Source organism: Plecotus auritus, assembly GCF_963455305.1.
Source record: "Plecotus auritus genome assembly, chromosome: 7".
Taxonomy (NCBI): domain Eukaryota; kingdom Metazoa; phylum Chordata; class Mammalia; order Chiroptera; family Vespertilionidae; genus Plecotus; species Plecotus auritus.
Genome location: NC_137774.1, coordinates 18,781,062 through 18,803,077, shown reverse-complemented (window position 1 = coordinate 18,803,077; position 22,016 = coordinate 18,781,062). Strand labels below are relative to the sequence as shown.

At 37.7% G+C, this 22,016-nt stretch overlaps 1 protein-coding gene across 3 annotated transcripts in view; it reads left to right on the top strand.

Annotated features, from left to right (window-relative positions):
• The window catches only part of HELZ (helicase with zinc finger), a 133,780-nt gene that overhangs the window by 85,347 nt on the left and 26,417 nt on the right, over positions 1-22,016 (top strand). For all 3 annotated transcript variants that reach the window (XM_080681334.1, XM_080681333.1, XM_080681332.1), the window contains 4 exons: positions 7,822-8,026; positions 14,653-14,704; positions 15,704-15,894; positions 17,957-18,164. In XM_080681334.1, the coding sequence (XP_080537460.1) occupies positions 7,822-8,026; positions 14,653-14,704; positions 15,704-15,894; positions 17,957-18,164 (656 nt within the window). The remainder of the gene's footprint in view (positions 1-7,821; positions 8,027-14,652; positions 14,705-15,703; positions 15,895-17,956; positions 18,165-22,016) is intronic.

The following is a 22,016-nucleotide window of genomic DNA, read 5'->3' as shown; positions in this document are numbered from 1 at the left end:
GAATAAGCTGCAAGTTATTAGAAGTTAGGACTCCAAAAGAAGTTAATATTCTTTATAGGGAAAACCATTAACAAAGGGATCAAGAGGAGCTTTAATTTATGGTTACATTATGAAAAATAACCTTTTATAACTTGAATGGCCCTAGCCGGTTTGACTCAGCGGATAGAGCATCAGCCTGCAGACCAAAGGGTCCTGGGTTTGATTCCAGTCAAGGGCATGTACCTTGGTTGCAGGCTCTTCCTCTGGTCAGGGCTCGTTTTTCACATTGATGTTTCTCTCTGTCTTTACCTCTCTCTTCCACTTTCCCTGAAAATCAATGGAAAAATATACTCAGGTGAGGATTAACAACAACAAAAAACACACAACTTGAATAGTTTATGAATGTATAGCTAAACAATTCTGTAAATATTTTTAATTTCATATTTAAAATATAGATTTTCATTCATTTTTAGCTGGTAATGACAAAGAATTGGGGAAGGGAATATATTAATTTCAAGTTACAAATGAATAAAGTTAAACGTATTAATTTGGCCTCCCTCCTGAGAATTTTACTTTAGTTACTTTACTGTTAATTGAAAGTGTATGTGGGTAGAATATTGCTGTGATATTTTATCATTTTTCTTCTGTTTACCATTTGATATATGTGAAAATACATAGTTTGATTCTAATTTAATAGATGAAAACACATGTGTAAAATGGGATGGCATGTATTAAAACTAACTAAAAACTGTTGGGTGAATGAATAGGTAAAATAATAGTGTTGAGCCGCATGCGTTTTGGATTCTGCTTATAAATAACCCCAAACATTTACCAACATGAACACTTTTTTAAAATCTTTACCCCTTCCTATAGAGTACCGTGAATTGCATGAGATCAGCATTTTTACCCCATCTCTAATATAAACCACTAGAGGCCCAATGCATGAAGATTTGTGCAAAAATGAGCCCTCCTCCCCCTGGCTGCCGGCAGTGCCTTTGCTCCAGCCCGGAGCTGCCTTTCCGCCTTCCTGCCTTCCCACGCTGCCCACAGGCCCGGAGCTGCTGGGGTGGTGCGGAATGCCTGCATCCCGCCCCGCCCCCGGCCTCTCAGCGCCTGCGTATGCAAATTAACCCACCAGCTTTGTTGGGCTAATTTGCATACTCACTCCTGATTGGCTGGTGGGTGCCGTGAAGGTATGGTCAATTTGCATCTTTCTCTTTTATTAGTGTAGATAACTTTCTCAGAGCAAATGGGTGAATGATTTTGAGGCCATGCTGTCAGATTTATCCAGGGCTAATTTTTTAAAAAAATATTTATTGTTCAGATTATTACAGGTGTTCCTCTTTTTTCCCCCCATAGCTCCCCTCCACCTGATTCCCCACCCTACCCTATGCCCTTACTCCCCACCACTGTCTTCATCCATAGGTGTAAGATTTTTGTCCAATCTCTTCCCGCACCCCTCACACCCCCTTCCCCCTGAGAATTGTCAGTCCACTCCCTTTCTATGTTCCTGATTCTATTATATTCACCAGTCCATTCTGTTCTTCAGATTTTTTTATTCACTTGATTTTTAGATTCACTTGTTGGTAGGTATGTATTTGATGTCATTTTGTTGTTCATAATTTTTATCTTTACCTTTTTCTTCTTCTTCCTCTTCTTAAAGAACACCCTTCAGCATTTCATGTAATCCTGGTTTGGTGGTGATGAACTCCTTTAGCTTTTTCTTGTCTGTGAAGCTCTTTATCTGACCTTCAACTCTGAATGATAGCTTTGCTGGGGAGAGTAATCTTGGTTGTAGGTTCTTGCTGTTCATCACTTTGAATATTTCTTGCCACTCCCTTCTGGCCTGCATAGTTTCTGCCGAGAAATCAGCTGACAGTTGTATGGGTACTCCCTTGTAGGTAACTAATGGTTTTTCTCTTGCTGCTTTCAAGATTCTCTCTTTGTCTTTTGCCCTTGGCATTTTAATTATGATGTGTCTTGGTGTGGTCCTCTTTGGATTCCTCTTGTATGGGGTTCTGTGCGCTTCCTGGGCTTATAAGTCTATTTCTTTCACCAGGTAGGGCAAGTTTTCTGTCATTATTTCTTCTAATAGGTTTTCAATATTTTGCTCTCTCTCTTCTTCTGGCACTCCCAAAATTAGGATGTTGGTACGCTTAAAGTTGTCCCAGAGGCTCCTTACACTATTTTCATATTTTTGGATTCTTTTTTCTTTTTGTTTTTCTGGTTGGGTGTTTTTTGTTTCCTCATATTTCAGATCTTTGGTTTGATTCTTGGGGTACATTGATCTACAGTTGAGTTTCTGTATATTCTTTACTTCAGACAGTGTATGCTTAATTTCTGACTGGTCCTTTTCCATTTTTTTGGCATTCTCATTAAGATCCTTAAAGGTCTCACTAAGTTCCTCAGCGGTTTTTAGAAGATTCTTGAGTAACCTTATAAATGTGGTTCTGAACTCTATGTCGTCCAGTAGTTTGCTTTCCTCCATTTCTTTCATTCGTGACATGTTTCTTTGTCTCCGCATTGTGGTAGGTGACCTATAGGGGCCAGTAGCTCAGCCTCCCCAATCACCTGAGGTGGACGCTCTTGGTACACCCCTTTGTGGTCTGAGTGCAAAGTCTTGGTGTAGTTAAGCCTTGATTGCTGTTGGTACACTGGGAGGAATTGACCTCCAGGCCAATTGGCTGTGAGGACGCACTGTGTCTATAATGGAAAAACTGCTGCGCTGGAGACACACTTATGGTGCAGGACTTGTTTCAATGGGGCTTTGGTGCTCACTGAGTCTGCCTCTTGAATGTGTCACTTATGGATGTGAGGAGTTGAAATCTGGTGTCTCACACTGACCACTAGGTACACTGGCTTCTGGATCTCCAATGGGGTGCAGGTCAGCTACTGTCTGAGGCCACCCAGCAGGAGCTACACCGAGAACTACAGTTTTCTCCTCTTTGCTTGGGGTTTGGAGGTTTTGGAGCTGTCTGACCCGGGCTGCAAGTTTGCTAGGTTAAGCTGCGATAGGGCAGGCCATTCATATGCTAAAGCCACTGCTTGGAGCTTGGGTGGGTTTGTAGGTTGTGCGGGGCGGGGTTTCAGGGTGTCACTAGGCTAGGGCGTGGCAAACAGCGATGGCTGCCAGTAAGCCAGCTCTGCATCTCCGACCCGTGTCCCCACATCCCGTGCCCCAGCGCAGTAAACAATTATTCCTGCGCTCAGCCCTGCAAGCAAGCCACCTTCACTTTCCGACCCGATGGCAGACAGTCCAGCTTCTCCCCATAGGAGTTTGGGTCCCTTGCGTCTCCCCAGAAACTGGAGTTTGGAGTAATCGGGAGCTTGTCTCCCTTCGGGTTGAAAAAAGCAGCGCTCCCAGTCGCCCGCCACCAGCCCGATTCGTGTGCCTCCATACCTCAGCTTTTCAGTGCTTGTGCACGTCTCAATGCTCTTTTCTCTTCTAGTTGTAGAACTTCCACTCAGCCAGCTTTCCCGTGGTTCTGGGTGATAGACGTTTTGTCTTTTAGTTGTAGTTTTGAAATTGTTGTGCGAGGCAGCAGTTTAGGTGTTTACCTACGCCGCCATCTTGGATCTTCCTCTCCAGGGCTAATTTTTAACTTGAAGCCAGTTCTACTGGTTGCTTACTTCTTACTTCTGAGCTGGGGTATGCAAGAGACTACAAATTAATTTGTAAGCTAAGCAAAACATTTTCAGAGAAGTAAATATATTGTGTAAGGAGAAAAAAATCATGTGACCAATTGCTAAATGGGAATGTTGATTATCTATGCTATTTGGACTGTTTAATCATGGCTGTAATCCAAGAGCTGATGGTTGAAGACTATGGATATTTATGCTTTAATCATTCTAAATTTGTTAGAAATTTAATTTCACAATACAAGTAAACCTGGAGATCATAATGTGATTCTTAGGTACTATAAAAATGGAGGTGTACATTTTTTGTTATTTGAGTTAATCATAAACACCTCCTCACCTCCACTCTCTTGCCCATTTGATATTTAAAAAAACACTAATACGATATTTCCAAATAGTGATCAAGTTTTCAAGGAATAATTTCTGTGTATCTACTATCACTTTAGAAGGCAACTGACTCTATAATCTTTTTTGTTGTACTTTTATTATTATGTATTTAAGAAATAATATTTTTGTTGATTTCAGAGAGGAAAAGAGAGGGAGAGAGAGATAGAAACATCAGTGATGAGAGAGAATCACTGATTGGCTGCCTCCTGCATGCACCTCACTGGGATTTAGCCTGCAACCTGGGCATGTGCCCTTGACCAGAATCAAACCTGAGACTCTTCAGTCTGCAGGCTGATGCTCTATCCACTGAGCCAATAGGGCTTTTGCTGTACTTTTAAATATAATTTTTCTATTAACTCGAAATGAATGTAGTGAACTCCCCTCTCCCCTACTTGCCAAACCAACAATTACTAATATAGTAGCTGCTGTTTATTGATAGCTTTCTCTGTGCCAGGTGCTAGGTTAAGTGTTTTGCACACTTTACCATGTTCAGTCATCCCAACAGCCCTGCAATGTGGGTATTTTATTTGCATTTTAAATGGGCTGCCTGATTCAGAGAGTTGAAATCACTGCCAGGGTCAAATAGCTATTAAGTGGTTCACTCCCACAGATGTCAGACTGACTTGAAATTACTTAACTTCTCTTTGGGTTACCTGCCTTTCCCAGGAAGTGATGAATATATGGATAAATCTGTAAATGGGGAGAGGCAAGGAGGGGTCATACATGTCTCCAAACCATTGTGTTTGGGAAGGTCTTCCATTTAGCTGAGTTTCTTCATTTGCAGGTTCCATTTACTCTGTGAGATATAAATGTATACACGTATGTGTAGAGGTGTGTGTATGTGTGTCTGCATACGCACACACACAAACCACACTCTCTGTCGCCTAAGGACATCAAGTGATTTTTCAATGTTTTATCAGTGATCCTGGAAGCATAAAAAATAAAACCAAATTTTGCGTCCATGTAGTGATTAAAACTAATGTTCTGTCCTTTGAAATACTTGAAAGTGTAGAGACACACTTGAAAAAATTAACATAAAAATATGTTCATGTTTTAGGGAGGGCCTAAGACTTGGTGAAGCCTTAGTGGTGAATTCTTATTGTCATTTTGAGTGTAGATGAAACTCTCAAGTGATCTTTCAGTTAAGTGTTCAGAAATGTCTTATGATGCCATGCATAGTGCTTCATTAAAGTATTAAGGAATTCAAGGTCAGTGCGAATAGTCTTGAGCCTTTACAAAGAGAAAAAATGAAAAATTTTAGCTTTAAAACAAATAATTTTTAAAGGAATAAAAATATTTTTTCTGAAAAGTTTAAAAGTGAAAAGTCTTTTCAATAATAAAATATAGTACTGTCGATAATAAAGTATTTAAATAATAAAAAGTTTAATAATAATACTGTTGGTGCCCTATTTCACACATGAAGAAACTGAGGTACAAAGAGAAGTTAAGTAATTTGCCTGAAGTCACACAGCTACTGAATGAATGACAGCCACCCTGAATCCAAGCAGTCTCTTTCTGGAATCCAGGCTCTTGACCATTTTGCTATATCAATGGGACAATTAAAATAGAAGTGAGATTTCAAATGGAAATTTCAGGTTTCTTTCAGAACTAGTTTAACTTGATTAACTTACAGTGTATAGTATTACTTCTGAATTGGAGACCTTTAGTGTAAAGGCTGCTGCTTTGAGATTCCTCAGTTTTTGCAGACAAAGACTGTCAGGGAGCTACTAGCTTCTTGTTTAGTCTGAGGTTGTTTGAAGGGGACTTCAACTCCTGTTCCTTGCATTTGAGGTCAGTGAGGGCAGTATAAGAAGAAGGTATGGAGTTTAAAAAGGTAGCTTGAAAATAGAGCAAAGTTCTAGTATTTTGGCCAAGTAAGCTGAAAATGAAAATATATTGTAAGAAATTGATATTAACAACTGAGCTAGAGTAAAAGCCAATCCATTCTCTCCTTGTTGTTTTAGTGTGTCTTAAGGTTTCATACAAATATGAAATTACAGTCTTTAAAACTGATACTTTATCAATTAGACCAAAAAAACTTCCTTTTGAATACAGCATCTAATAGAATTGTGTTGATAAATATTCATACAGTTGAATATCGTGGCTTTTTAAATCAAAAGGGTGGGAAAGTTTATGGATTTTAGATTCTGAATGCTAATTAAAGGTAGTCCTTCCTTAGCTATTAGACTATGAGAAAAAAATCTTGATTCCTTCAGAAGAGTGCTTAAGAATAAAAATAAAGAGCAGATTTTAGTGTGTGTTTCTTAATAACACACTTCCTATAACTGAATGACTAAATTGTTAACCTTTATGACTTATTGTCAGGAATACATAATAATATATATATATATTTTTAAATATATTTTATTGCTTTTTTACAGAGAGGAAGGGAGAGGGATAGAGAGTTAGAAACATCGATGAGAGAGAAACATCGATCAGCTGCCTCCTGCACACCTCCCACTGGGGATGTGCCCGCAGCCAAGGTACACGCCCTTGACCGGAATCGAACCTGGGACCCTTGAGTCCGCAGGCCGACGCTCTATCCACTGAGCCAAACCGGTTAGGGCCATAATAATAATTTGTAGCATTTTTTACTTTTTCTGTTGTTGGCATTTGGGCCTGAAATTTTTTCAGGATCCATCTTTTAAACTCATCTTTAAGAAATTAGAAAAGATGGTAGAAGACATAGGTGAGAGAAACATACTTTGAAATCAAACCACAAAGTTTTATGAATATATTAATAACCTAATTTTCATTCATATGCTAACTTTTATAATAAAAACCTTTTTACTTATGCTTCTTGACGCCATCTTGATTACCTGCTATCCACATGGACACAAGGATAACAACTTGGGAATCCATTTCACATATCTTTTATAGATAATAAAACATTATTTGAACCTCATATTAAAGATAGGCATGCATATTTACAATAGTCATTTAAAATTTTTAAACATTTTATATGTTGTCTTTTATAATCTGTTTTTAATATTTTATTTACATTGGAGATCAATTTTCACACCTCTAGGAGCAACAATATACAACTGCAACAAGTTTTGAATGTATTTTTCTCCTTTAATATTTATTAATGTGATTAGGAAATGAATAATCAGCATTAAAATTAGTATTCCAACTTGCTGTATTTTTCATAATTAATTTAACTCAACGTAGTCAATATAACTTGTGCATGTGACAAGCATTTATTAAGTAAGAGAAAAATATAGGAATAGCTAGTTATTTCTTAAGAATCCTCATGAGGGGTTTATTTACTTTGTGTATCAGATTTATGTCCTGAGTTGGCTTTTCTTTGTTATCCAGCACCAGGCTACTTTGGCTCCATAATTCAAACTAGTTTAATTTGCGTGTGCATGTGTATGTGTGTGATATATATGATATGTGTACGTATATATAATGTATCTGTGTACATACATGTATATATAAGTATGCCTAGAAGTACAAGTCTTCTATAAAATGAGTTATCTGTTTTGAAATCCTTAATTTATTATGTGGATAACAAAAACCATCATTGTAGGTCCATGTAAATAGTTGAGCATTGGCCATGTTACTTGCGATGGATCAGCCAAAATTAATTGAGAGCATACTTTGTATGTTCCACAATACTAGACATGGCTCTCATTTCAGAATCAACCTCTGAAGTTTTGATTTAGTGGGAAGATTATATCTGAATCATAGATGAATATCGAACCTGGGGAGTTAGGGTGGGGGAAGGAAATTTGAAATGATCTTCAGTAGCTTATGTTTATTTCTGTGCTCTCATCCACTAAAATTGTAAACTGATCTTCTAAATCTTTTCTGTAGGAAATTTTGGGAGCGGTTTATTGCCCTGTGTCATGAAAATAATAGCCTACACGGAATCACTTTTGAACAGATCAAAGCTCAACTAGAGGCTTTAGAACTAAAGAAGACATATGTGTTGAATCCACTGGCACCCGAATTTATCCCCCGGGCCCTAAGACTGCAGCATTCAGGAAGTGCCAACAAGCTGCAGCAATCACCTCCCAAGGTAAAGCCTGTTAATGAAACTGAAGAAGCTAAAGGGAGAGAAGAGCGCAGAGGTGTCAAAGGTTTATTGAGCTGCTAGTTACTTGAAGTATTAAGCAGGCAGTTTCTGAAAGGAAGTTGTCTAGTGTGGAAATACAGTGTGGTGTTTAGCCATGGTTAATGTCATGATCATCCTCAAAAAGTTTTCAAATTACCTGATTTCTTCTTGTGTTCTTCGAATAATATAATCTCCTAGTCCTCTCTACTGATAGACTTATTTTAGCAAAATGTGAATAAAACAAAGCAAATTTAAAAGACTAGACTAGCACACTTATTAAAAACATATTTTTATAAGGAATAACGTTATAACAATATCTGTGTGAAGAAAATAGGTCTAATCCTTTCTTGATTAAGTAAGCCTAGAAGTACAAATCTTCTATAAAATGAGTTCTCTGTTTTGAAATCCTTATTTATTATGTGGATAACAAAAACCATCATTGTAGGTCCATGTGGATAGTTGAGCATTGGCCATGTTACTTGCGATGGATCAGCCAAAATTAATTGAGAGCATAATTTGTATGTTCCACAATACTAGACATGTTCATTTCAATACTAGTTCATTTCAAGTGGTATTTGCCACAGTGAGAAAATTTGGCCAACTTGAAGGTTTAGTTGATTTTGACCTATATTTGTTGTATAAGAAGTAATCCAGTCAGAGGAAGTGGAGGTGGGAAAGTCAAAGCCATTTCTACTTTTGAACCATAGTTATTTTGGGCAGAGACAGCTGGTTTATTTACTAGACTGCCTGAAAAAAAAAAAAATACACTTATCATCTAGAACAGAAAATTGTGAGAATGATATGTTTTGTTCCAGTGTTTTGGTGTATTTATAGGTATCAGCATGGTATTAAATTTAATAGAGTATGTCAGTTTTGGGCTTCATTTAAAAAACATAAAACCTAATGTGTAAGCAATAATTAATGCTTTATTATCTGGAAAGTTTTTTAGCTAAATAGGTAGTAAGCTGAAAATAGAACTACTTTCTGTGTTAATATACTGTCATATATTCTTAGTTTAATAAAAATGAATCTAATCCTATATAATAAAAACCTAATATGCTAAGTGTCTGGTCCACGGGTCGGCTGTTCAACCAATCAAAGCATAATATGTTAATGCTATATGAAGGCCGCTCAACCGCTCGCTATGACGTGCACTGACCACTAGGGGGAAGACGCTCCAACCAGTAGGTTAGCTTGCTGTTGGGGTCTGGCCAATCGGGACTGAGAGAGATGGGCCGGACACGCCTGGAGCCTCCTGCGGTCCCTCCCCGGCTGGCCAACCTCTCGCATCTCTCCCTGGCCCTGATTGTGCACTGGTAGGGTCCCTCGGCCTGGCTTGCGCCCTCTCGCAATCTGGGACCGCTTGGGGAATGTCAGAGAGCTGGTTTCTGCCCAATCCTGCAGGTCAGGCCCAGGGACCCCACTGGTGCATGAATTCGTGCACCGGGCCTCTAGTGTACAATAATGTGTTATTGACTTGGGGTTACTCGGGCATTAAGAATTTTACTTAAATGAACCTTCTAGATTTCTAAAGCTTAAGCTATTAATAAATAATATATTTTTTAAATCTAACAGTTAAGTTTCTTCTATGTGCCAGGCGTTATGGTAGGTGCTAGAGAAGTAGAGATAAGCACATTAGCCTCCAGGGGCAGATGTTGGAGGGTAATGGCCAGATCTTGTTTAGGGGTCTACTGAGTTGGTAGAGATAGTGGAAGATTGGGGAGACATGTCAAAAACTAGAATATGTGCTCCATTAGGGCAGAGATTTTTGCCTGTATTAGTTACTGCTCTAGCCTGTGTGCCTGGTACAACATCTGGCTTATCTTAGATGCTTTGAACTATTTTTTAGATGAGTGAGTGAAGCTCAGGAAAGAGTTTATGCAAAAGGCTTTAGCTTCGGGTATGTGAGGAGTAGGGACCCCAGGTAGAAACGTTTACATTTTATTTTTATTTAAAATGTTGCGAAGTCATTATACCCTTCCCACATTCTTAAGTACAATAAACTCTTCCTTTAATTGAGCAAAGTAAGCATCAGTTAATGTGCTATAGATTCAGCTAGATTCAAGCCATGATAGCAAATGTCTGCTGATCCTAAGCAAGATCCTGCAGTTTGCTTTTTGTTTTTGTTTAAATATGTTTTTATTGATTTTAGAGAGAGGAAGGGAGAGCGATAGAAACATAGAAACATCAATGAGAAACACATCCTTTCATCGGCTGCCTCCTGCACGCTCCCTACTGGGGATTGAGCCTGAAACCCAGCAAACCGGGCATGTGCCCTGACCAGAAATCGAACCAGTGACTTCTTGGTTCATAGGTCAATGCTTAACCACTGAGCCAAACCACTGGGCTGGTTTTATTTTAAAGGTGAAGAAAATATATGTTGAATCCACTTGCTCTTCCAAAACCACAAACTCCCTGAAGTTTGAGCACATAGCGGGTGCTCAGTAAGTATCTAAGTGAATAATGGGTATGATGCAGCCAGTAGTGTGGCTTTTTTCTTTCAGTGAGAAAACTGTATAATTAAAGTTCAAAGCAGCAGCCTCCCCAATTTTAAAAACTTTTTAGAGAATCTTCACTGAACTAGTCGAAAGCATCTGTTATTTTTATTTATTTATTTATTTATTTATTTATTTATTTATTTAGCATCTGTTATTTTATGTCAATAGCACAGTGGTTCACCAAATTATCTACCTGGTTATTGTAAATTATTACTTATGTCATATGCAATAATCAATAGTATAAATAACTGAGGTATTGTGAACCAAAGCTTGTTGCTATCACCTTACCTCCTTCCTCTCCCTGTATTTTATTTCCATGACATTGTTTTGAGGTTTGAATTTGTACTGGTGTCCCTTTTTATTTAATTTTCTATTGTAGAAAATTTCAAACATTTACTTACGTAGAGAGAATAGTATAACAAATTCCTTATCATCCAACTTCATTAATTATTAACTTAATCTTGTTTCATCTACATTCCACTTCCTCCACTCTACCACCATCACATACACCCACTAGAAAATTTTGAAACAAATCCTAGGTAATTTATTTTATGTGCTGGAGTCTTTTGGTAAAGGAAAACTTATTTCATTGTTAGAAAAAGGTGCTATTTCTGAAAACATGATACTAAGCCATACGATTCCCCCTAGGTTTCCTTAATGTTTAACTGTCAACACAATTCAGGGCATAAGAAATATTAGAAATTAGTATTGTCAATGTTAGACTAAGTTTTAAAATCCCAATAAAATTTCATATAGATAAAATCATCAGAAGCCTGGATCATGGTGAAAAATGTTCCAGGAACTGCTACCTCAGGGCTGTGTTTGTCAACAAAACATACCTCTTGCTGCTTAGCAAATAACTTTATTCTCCTCACGAAGATATCAGTTCTGTGATAAGGGTTAGCAAAGGTACAAAATGTTAGGGGATCCAGGAGTGAGTAATCTAGCCAATCCTCATTGCCTCACTCCCTCCAGGCATTTATAACAATGTCTGTTTCATGGGCGCCTGCAGAATTAGCAGGGAGAAAACCAATATCCCTGTCTTCATTCTGCTTCCTCCTAGGGCGCTTGCTGGGAGCAAAGTTTGAAACTTTGATAAAATCAAACAGATTCATACACTATAAAAACTATTCAGAGGATAGATGGTGAAAAACCACTCACAAACTAAAACCTATAAAATAATGCTTTGGTCTTTTCAAATGATCCATTTCTGAATATTACCTATTCTCCACTTCTCACATGTGACTCCTGCATATCAGAGCCTTTTCTCCCTTAGAATCTCTCTGGCTTCCCCTTCCACCATATCTTCCCTTTCCTTCTTCTGCATCTTCTGACCCCAGCTGGAGAAATTGCTCTGCTTTTAGGGTTCATATCGATAGATTATATGAACAGATATTCCAGGATAATCTTATATTAAGTCCATAACTTTAATTATATCTGCAAAGTCTCTTTTGCCACATAACATGACATATTCAGGGGTTCTAGGGATTAGGGTGTGGACTTCTTTGGGGGGCCATTCTGCCTCCTACCCTTCCTAAATCACTATGTTTTCTTCACATACTACACAGTTGCCCCTGATTGATAGGTCCTTAGAGACTAAGAAATCTAAATGGCTTGTTATCCTCTTAGAACTATCTTATCTTCTATGTCCTCGGCTCTCAACTCTTGTTTCCTCTGTCAGTGCCTGTGCCCCTGACTGCTCTTGTTGTCACTTCTAATTGCTCTGCTTCTGATCTTCCCACCTTCTCTGCCAGCTCTGCTGCCTGCCATCTTCTCCTTTTCACTTTTCCTCCTTTCTCCTGACTGCTTTTGTCATCACTTCTCTGTTCCTCAGAAGTTTGTTTTTTATAGCTAGTGCCAATCACTGTAAAGATTCTCTTCTGGCTAATGGACCAAATATGATTCTATTTTGACTTTTTTTTTTCTTTTGACTTTTTAAAGTTAGAACTTACCTGTCCTTTCACATTTATAACTAACCAACTGACCTTTGATGTTTAGTACTGATCTGAATATTTAATGTTGCTGACAGAGATAAATGAAGCATCACTGTACTTTTGCTCTAGTCAAGAATGGATTTTTCTTCTTGCTATAGACATTATCTCCCCCTTTAGTTGTCAGATGTAATGTACAAATGGCAATTTGTACGTGTCTAAGGGTAAATTATATAATGTGCTACTTGTGTTTTATAAAGGCTTTATGTATTACATTTAGCCAATGAAAACAGAAAGAAATTTTTTTAGCCAAGTCCACAAATTCAGAACCATTGTCTCTTCAAATACTGTTTCTGCCCCAAAGTTATCATTTTTAACAGTAGGCTAGTATACCATTATATGAATCTGCAATTCCTTACTTAGTAAATCCTTCATTGATGGACATTTAGGTTGTTAACATATCATCCCATGTATAAATAATGCTGTGATGAACATCTGTGCCATATCCATTATTATTTCATTTGGGGACATCCCTGGAAGTGCAATTACTGGGTTAAAGTGTATGTACATTTTGGATGCTTTTAATAGGTATTGCCAAATTGCTTTCTGGAAAATTTGTATATTCTTGTAAGTACATTATGACAGTGTGTCTTTCTGTGTTTTTTTTTTCAGTAAATTTTACACTTTAAGATGCCATGGATCATACTCAAATTATTGTAAATCCCAAACTATAGTTACATTCATGTTATTGTGTGTTTTTTAAAATATATTTTTATTGATTTCAGAGAGGAAGGGAGAGGGAGAGAGAGATAGAAACATCAGTGATGAGAGAGAGTCATTGATAGGCTGCCTCCTGCATGCCCCCTATTGGGGATTGATCCCACAACCCAGGCATGTGCCCTTGACTGGAATCGAACCCGGGACCCTTCAGTCCGCAGGCTGAAACTCTATCCACTGAGCCAAACCAGCTAGGGCCATGTTATTGTTTTAAAGGTTCTCATCCTCAAGAATAGAAGACTAATATTTTCCCCTTGAAATACAACTTTTACATTTTGTTATTTATTTCATGGAAAATTTACAGAGAAACTGCAAAGGAATCGAATTTAGGTTTCAGTCATATTGGTTGCATATTTCTTTTTATGAAAAACTAGGAGCCCAGTGCACGAATTCATGCACCTTGAAAGGAACTGTGGGCCATGAGGCTGTGGTGGGCACAGGGGTAGGTCTCGGTCCATCCTCCGCGCCCCCGCCTGGCCCCTCCTGCTGCTGCCCCCCAGTCCCCTCTCTGCCAGCAGCCCTGCTCCCACCGCCACTGCTCCCACGCGCTGATGGCGCTAGCCCCGCTTGCATCCACTGACAGTGCGGAGTGATTGGGGCCGGCGCCAGCAGCAGGTGTGAGCAGGGCTGGCACTGTCAGAGGGTGTGAGCGGCAGCTGCTGCTCTAATCACCCCTCAGGAACAGGGGGAGGTGGAGAAGCCCTCAGGGGTGATCAGGGCTGGCAGCCGCTGCTCGCACCCGCTGATGGCGCCCAGCAATCGGGACCGGCACTGGGCTCTGGCAGCAGGTGTGAGCGGCGGCTCCAGCGGTGGCTGCAGGTGTGAGCAGGGCCGGCACTGGCAGTGGGTGTGAGCGGTGGCTCCAGCACCGGCTGCAGGTGCAAGTGGGGCTGGCACCGGCAGCAGGTGCAAACGCCGGGCGGGACCGCGTAGCGTGGGAGCAAAGAACTATCAGTAACCACCAGAGGCTCGCCCTGATGACAGAGAATTGCACCCTGCCTTGGTCTGGCGCCCCTGCTCACCTGCTCCACCATCCCACTGCAGCCGACACCCGCCATGTTCCGCGCGCACCCCCTGGTAGTCAGCGCACGTCATAGTGACCAGTTGTTCAGTTGTTCCGCCATTCGGTCTATTTGCATATTAGGTTTTTATATATATAAGTTATTATGAAAAAATAATTTTAGATATCCTTAACTTGAAGCTGAGAACATGTAATACCATGACTTTAATATTTATAAAAAAAGTTCAGAATAGTCTAATGGTTATTAATTATGAGCTTGTAGTCTTTACATTTTAATTGTTGCTGCATACATGTGATTTGCATAGGAGTAGGAACTGGTATTGTTCTCTAATATTAAATGTGTTTGGTTTTTTTTCTGTAAAGGGGAAAAGCCTCCATCATACCCAGAATGATCATTTCCAGAATGATGGAATTGGTAAGTGGAAACTATGAAAACTCAATTTTATGATATGATATTTACCACAAATTTCATCATTTGAAAGAGAAAGGTGGGAAGAGGGAAACACACACACACACACACACACACACACACACACACTTTGGAACTCATTTAACTCTTCTATTCATATGTCATTTCTTTCTTTCTTCTTTTTTAATCCTCATCCCAGGAAATATTTTTATTGAGAGCGAAATGTTTTTAGAGAGAGAAACATCAGTGTGAGAGAGAAATATTGATCAGTTGTCTCCTGTACACATCCCCACCAGTGATCAAACCCACAACCCAGATATGTGCCCTGACCTTTTAGTGTACGGGATGACACTCCAACCAACTGAGCCACCTGGCCTGGACTCATATGTCATTTCTTACAAGGGGTGATTTTGTAGGTATCAAAGTACATATCCAGAAACAGGAAAAACATTTAAGCCTTCTGTGTAACCTAAGTTTTTGGAACATATTTATATCCTACAAATGTTGGGTCATACAAAATTCAAGATAAAGTTTATATCAGTTATTTAAAATGTTGCAGAATTATGCTTTAAAATAATAATTGCTTATCCTTCATTTGGTATGTGGCTTTATTACAATTGCAAGTCAAAACTTTATTCTAAAGACTTGTATATATTTCCCTAGTCTTGCAGAATGTTTACTGAGAGTGTAGGTGTGCGCATGGTTTTCTCTCTTGAAGGGCACATCTCCAGCCTCAGAAGACATTTAAAAATATGCTAGTTTATAAAAGAAATACTTTGCATATCTCAAGCTAATTTTAGGGAACATTTTAAAATGGTTATGTTATGTTTTTTTAATATGCATTACTCTTCCACACTAATAATTCTTTAATTATAAGATATCTCGTAGCAAACTTGGGAAATATATTTTGCTGTTGGATGATTTAAGTTATTTTTGTCTAGGTGAATATGTACAGCTAGTGAATATACCCTTTCTCTCTCTCTTTTTTTTTTTTTTTTTTTTCAGTTCAACCCAATCCTTCCGTTCTTATTGGCAATCCTATTAGAGCATATACTCCTCCACCCCCTCTTGGACCTCATCCAAATTTGGGAAAATCTCCAAGCCCTGTCCAGAGAATAGATCCTCACACTGGGACAAGTATTCTTTATGTACCTGCTGTCTATGGAGGGAATGTAGTTATGTCGGTGCCTTTACCTGTAAGTGGATGTTTGAGATATTTTCTATTGAATAAAATAAAATAGGCTTCACTAAAGTAGTGACTGGCCCATATAGTGTCCTACCAACCTCTTTTTATAAAAACTTTTAAATGCCTGTAAGTTTCTTTTAAAGCAGTTCTTATCTTTAACCTAATTTTGAAATGACCAAAGAAATGTGAATTTTTGCTTATTAGATTATCAGTGTCTATGAAGAAATCTGTAAATTGGATATTTTGATTGAGAAGCCTTTGTATTCTTTTAAAATACTTTTACTGGGAAATTCAGCCAAAAGTTAACAGAGCTAGTAAATTGTTCTCTTGTTTTATAAAGTGATGTTTTTCTTTTATCCTTTGCATTTTATTCTTGTACTAGAGGCCTGGTGCACAAAATTCATGCATGGGTGGGGTCCCTAAACCTGGCTGGCAATCAGGGCTGGGCTGATCAGGGCCCGAATGCCTTGGTGGGGTCAGGAGAGGAGGCAACGGTCACGTCCGCCGCCACCCACCTCCAGTTCCCCACCCCAGCCCGGGGCTGGGGTCGGGCAGGGGGGTGGGGGTGGAATCTCCAAGCCCCAGTCAGGGGAGGTTGGTTGTGGGAGTGCATTGACTACCAGGGGGCAGCTCCTGCATTGAGCGTCTGCCCCCTGGTGGTCAGTGTGCATCATAGCAACTGGTCATTCTGGTCATTCAATCTTTATGGTTGCTTAGGCTTTTATATATATATAGATAATTCACTAACTCTTCCTAAGAAATATAGTTCTTTGGAGAAAGCAAAGAAGGTTAGGTTAGTCTAACTCCCTTGAATCTAAATTTATCTGAGAAATTCCACACCTTATGAAATCTTATTGGTACTTAAAAACATTATTAAATCCTTCTTAGACTGTGATCTTTAGAGAGCTTCCATCTTGTGTAAAACCCCATTTTTATTTCCTTTAACATACTGAATATTTTGATAATTTTGTTAATTTGCTGATATACTAATATTTCCAAATTCAAGCATTTTAGCCTAGAAAACCTTTCTTTCATTTAAGGAAAGTGCTGTAATTTCAGGCAGAGGTGATCATTGCCAAGGATCTTTGGCACCCCTGCCCACACCCCCAAAATGGAAAAATGCCAAGCTGCAAACATTTCTCAGCCATATTGATCATGATAGTTCACAATCACAGCAGCCAATGAGAAGAACTGTCAGTAAGAAATATGTAATTCATGCCCACTCCCCACAGATTTTAATTTTAGCTGAGTTATTTCTTCCCAGACAGCCTGGCAACATTATACATCATCTGCTTTAAATAGTAAGTCCCTTAGGATTTATATTTCATTTTACTAGGTCAAAGAGGCTTTTATTATATAAGATTTCTCAGAGTCTGCATTTAGCAGTTATAATAAAATAATAGGGAGGTAGCTCAGATGTCATTTGTATTTATCTCTTTTATGTTAATATACAGGGATTATATATAAACACACACACCTAAAGAAATTTTCTGTTTCTGTATTTAAAGGAAGAGCTGAATAAATCAAAAGCATTGATTAAATGAATGACCTTTTAAAATTTTGCCTATATCATAAATGAACATTAAATGATTGGGTTATTCATATAAAGTTAGAATATCTATTTTTTGAGTTGAGACTCCTTAGACTAAATTGTTTCTTAATTTTTCCCCCGGTTCTCTTATTCAGTCTATTAAATACTGTAACTATGCACTTAGGACTTTAAAAGATAATTTTCAGGATAATCTGTGACATGTATACATTCATATTGAGGGGAAATGATTCAAGATTATAAGATGATTTAATGCTTCAGAAAATAATTACCAATTTTAAGTTCTCAGTTTCTTCCTAACCTGTACAGTGATAAATTTTCCCTTACACACTAAAGATTCAGGGAGCCATTTCAGGCTAGTTGAGATATAGCAGTAATTCTATCAATTGTTATCATTAGCATTGACTGTAGTTACTCATTTTGATAAAATTAACATTTCTCTGTGTGAGTTTGCTTTTTCCTATAGCAGTTTGCCTTCCAAAATGTACATAATGAAATTATTTTGTTTTTTGTAATAACCTAGGTACCATGGACAGGATACCAGGGTAGGTTTGCAGTTGATCCTCGAATCATTACACATCAGGCAGCGATGGCCTACAATATGAACCTCTTACAGACGCATGGACGGGGGTCTCCTCTACCTTATGGCCTTGGGCATCATCCCCCTGTCAGCATAGGGCAGCCTCAGAACCCGCATCAGGAGAAGGATCAGCATGAGCAACATCGAAATGGTGAGTTGCTTTGCTGGTCTCGTGTTCCTAAACTGATGATATGCCAATCTGTATGAACATAGAAAGTTCCTTTAATAGTATGATTGTTAACTTGTTTATAGGTCATAGACCTCTTTGAGAAAAATCTGACATAAAAACTGTGGATTTCTCTCTGGAAGATACACAGATACAAAATTTGCATGTAACCTACCAGCTATAATTGGCATTACCAATTTCCTGAAAAAATACTAAATTTTAATATTTAAAGTATTTCAAATGGTAGTCATTTAATATTCAGACAGAAAACCCTTATCTGTTAAACATTTTTGTTAGTCCAAGGTATTTTTTGTTGTATACTAAACATTAACACTACTGTGGCAATAGTTGATTTAAACTAGTTGTTTCTTATGCAAGTCATAGTCTCTTGTCTCCTAGAATTGTAAATAAAGGAAAATTAGCCACCATATATATATTTGTTGGTGGTTTGTTTGTTTTTTAATCCTCACCTGAGGACATTTATTTAATTGATTTAAGAAAGAGGAAGGGAGAGAGAGAGGCATCAGTGTGAGAGAGAAACATCGATCAGTTTCCTCCCATATATCTTCCAGCTGGGGATCGAACCCGAAACCTGAGTATGTGCCCTGACCAGGAATCAAATCCTTTTCCATGCACAGGACGATGTTCCAACTAACAGCCACACTGGCCAGGGCCTACTCTATTTTTTAACATCAGGTTTACTGAGGTATAATTTATATACAGTAAAATTCACTCCTTTAAAATGTTTGATATGCTCCGACAAAATATACAGAGTTGTTAATCAGGACACGGGATATTCACATGACCTCAAACAGTTCCTTCATATCCCTTTGCAGTAAGTCTCCTCCAATCCCCAGCCCGGGGCAACCACTAATCTGACTTTTGTCTCTACTTTAGTATATCATAAATAGAGTCATAGGGGAAGTAGTTTTTTTGTGTTTGGCTTTGTTCACTTAGCTTAATGCATTTGAGATTCATTCATATTACCTGTGTCAATTGTTTGTTCATTTTTACTGTTGATTAATATTCCACTACATGGATGCATCACAGTATTTTTATCTGTTTGTCAATTGATGGACACCCTAATTATTTCTAATTTTTGGTTCCTAAGCGATGTGAACATACGTGTGAACATGTATTTTCATTTCTCTTGGATAAACACCCAGGAGTGAAATGTTATAAGAAATTGCCATACTATTTTCCAATGTGACTGGACCATTTTTCATTTCTACTAGTAATGTATGAGATTTCTAGTTGCTCCACATTCTTATCAGCACTTGATATTGTCAGTCTTTTTAACTTTACCCTTGCTAGTGGTTATCTGGTAGTATCTGGTTGTGGTATTAATTTGCATGTTCCTGATAATTAATGATGTTGAGTATCTTTTTATTGGGCTTATTTGACACCTGTATATCTTTAATGAAGCATATATTCTTAATTTTTGCCCACGTTTTTATTGTTTTGTCTTATTACATCATGAGAATTCTTTATACATTCTGGATACAAATCTTTAATTAAACATATGTTTTGAAATATTTTCTCCCAGGATATGGCTTGCCTTTTTATTTTCATAACAGTCTAAAAATTTTTGCCTAATTCAAGATCACAAAGATCATCTGTTCTTTTCTATAAGTTTCATAGTTTTAGTTCTTACATTAGGTTCATTTTGAGTTAATTTTTGTATATGGTATGAGGTAAGAATTGAAGGGGTTTTGTTTTGTTTTTGCATATACTAGTATATATATTCAGTGGTTTCAGCACCATTTGAAAATGCTGTCCTTCCATTAAACTAACTTGGTGCCTCTTTTGGAATTCAGTTGACTACATATGTGAAGTCTGTTCTGTTCTATTGATGCATATGTTTGTGTTTATGCCAAATACGCTGTCTTGATTACTATAGCTTTATAAGCCTTGAAATCAAGTAGTATAAATCTTCCAATTTTGTTCTTTTTCGAAATTGTCTGTTCTAGGTCCTTTGCTTTTCCATATACATTTTAGAATCAGCTCATGAGTTTCTACAAAAAAGCCTGCTGGGATTTTGATTGGGATTGTGTTGAATCTGTAGGTCAATATGGGGGGAATTGACATCTAAACAATATTGAGTATTCTGATATATGAAGAGGACATGTCTCTCTCAAGATCTTTAATCTTTTTCATTTTTTAAAAAGGTTTTCAGTATACAACTCTTGCATATATATTTTTTTAAGGTGAAAGATTAATACAGGTATTTAGTGTGGTAATTTTCCTCCTCAGTAGTACAGTGTTATATTTTTATTTCATTTCGTTCTGTATACTTTATCATTTCTCTGCAAATTAGATCCATGGATTATTTAGGAAGGTGAGTTTTATTTTCTAATCATTGGAGATTTTCTAAGAATTTTTCTATTATTGACTTCTTTAATTTCATTGTGGTAAGAGAACATATTTTATATGAATCGAATCCTTTTGAATTTACTGAGATTTGTTTTATGACCCACTGTATGATCTATCTTTGTAAATTTTCCCTGTGCACTTGAGGAGTGCTCTATAAATGTTAATTAGGTAAAATTGGTTGATAGGATTGCTTAAGTCTGCTATATCCTTGCTGATTTTCTACCTACTTAAAAAAAAATGAATATTGGGAGAGGAATATTGAAGTCTTCAAATATGCCCTAGCCCAGTGGTCGGCAAACTGCGGCTCACGAGCCGCATGCAGCTCGCAAGCCACGGTTTGCCGCTCTTGTTGACTAATGAGTTTGCCAACCACTGGGATAGGGGCTTAATCACATGGAACAACAATAGCCTGTAATTGTTGGAATCGAGAGTTTAGGTCAGTGGTCGGCAAACTCATTTGTCAACAGAGAGACAAACCGCGGCTTGCGAGCCGCATGTGGCTCGCGAGCTGCCGTTTGCCGACAACTGCCCTAGCCAGTTTGGTTCAGTGGATAGAGCGTCGGCTTATGGACTGAAGGGTCCCAGGTTCAATTCCGGTCAAGGGCACATACCTGGGTTGCAGGCTCGATCCCCAGTAGGGGCGTGCAGGAGGCAGCCTATCAATGATTCTCTCTCATCATTGATGTTTCTATCTCTCCCTCTCCCTTCCCCTCTGAAATCAATAAAAAATATATCTTTAAGTGCTCGCTTTAGTAGCACATATTCTATAATTGGAACGATACAGAGAAGATTAGCATGGCCCCTGTGCAAGGATGAAGCAAATTTGTGAAGCATTCCATATTAAAAAAAAAAAAAAATATATATATATATATATATATATTTTTTTAAATAATAAAAATAGAAATCTTCAAATATAATTGGCATTTGACTATTTTTCTTTAAGTTTTGCTTGATGAATTTTGAAATTCTGTTGTTAGGTACATAGACATTTAAAATACTGTGCTCTTGATTAGTTAACTAATTTATCATTATGGATTGATCCCTGGTCATATTCTTTGCTTTGAGATCTACTTTGTTTAATGTCAATAAAGTCACTTAGCTTTGTTTTAACTATTGTTAGCACGGTACATCATTTATTGACCCTTTACCTTTAATCTATTAGTGTATTTATATTTAAAATGCATTTCTTTTAGAAAGCATATAGTTGGCTCATGATTTTAAAAAAAAATCCAATATGATAATCTCTTTCTTTTAATTGGATTGTTTAGACCATTTATACTTACAGTTATTATTAATATAGTTAGGCTTGATTTTTATCATCTTGCTCTGTTTGTTTTTTAATTTGTCCAAACTGTTTTTTTGTTTCCTTTTTTCTTTTACTCTGCCTTCTTTTGGATTACTTGAATATTTTTATGATTCCCTTTTATCTCCTTCATTGGCTTATTAGCTATAACTTTATTATTT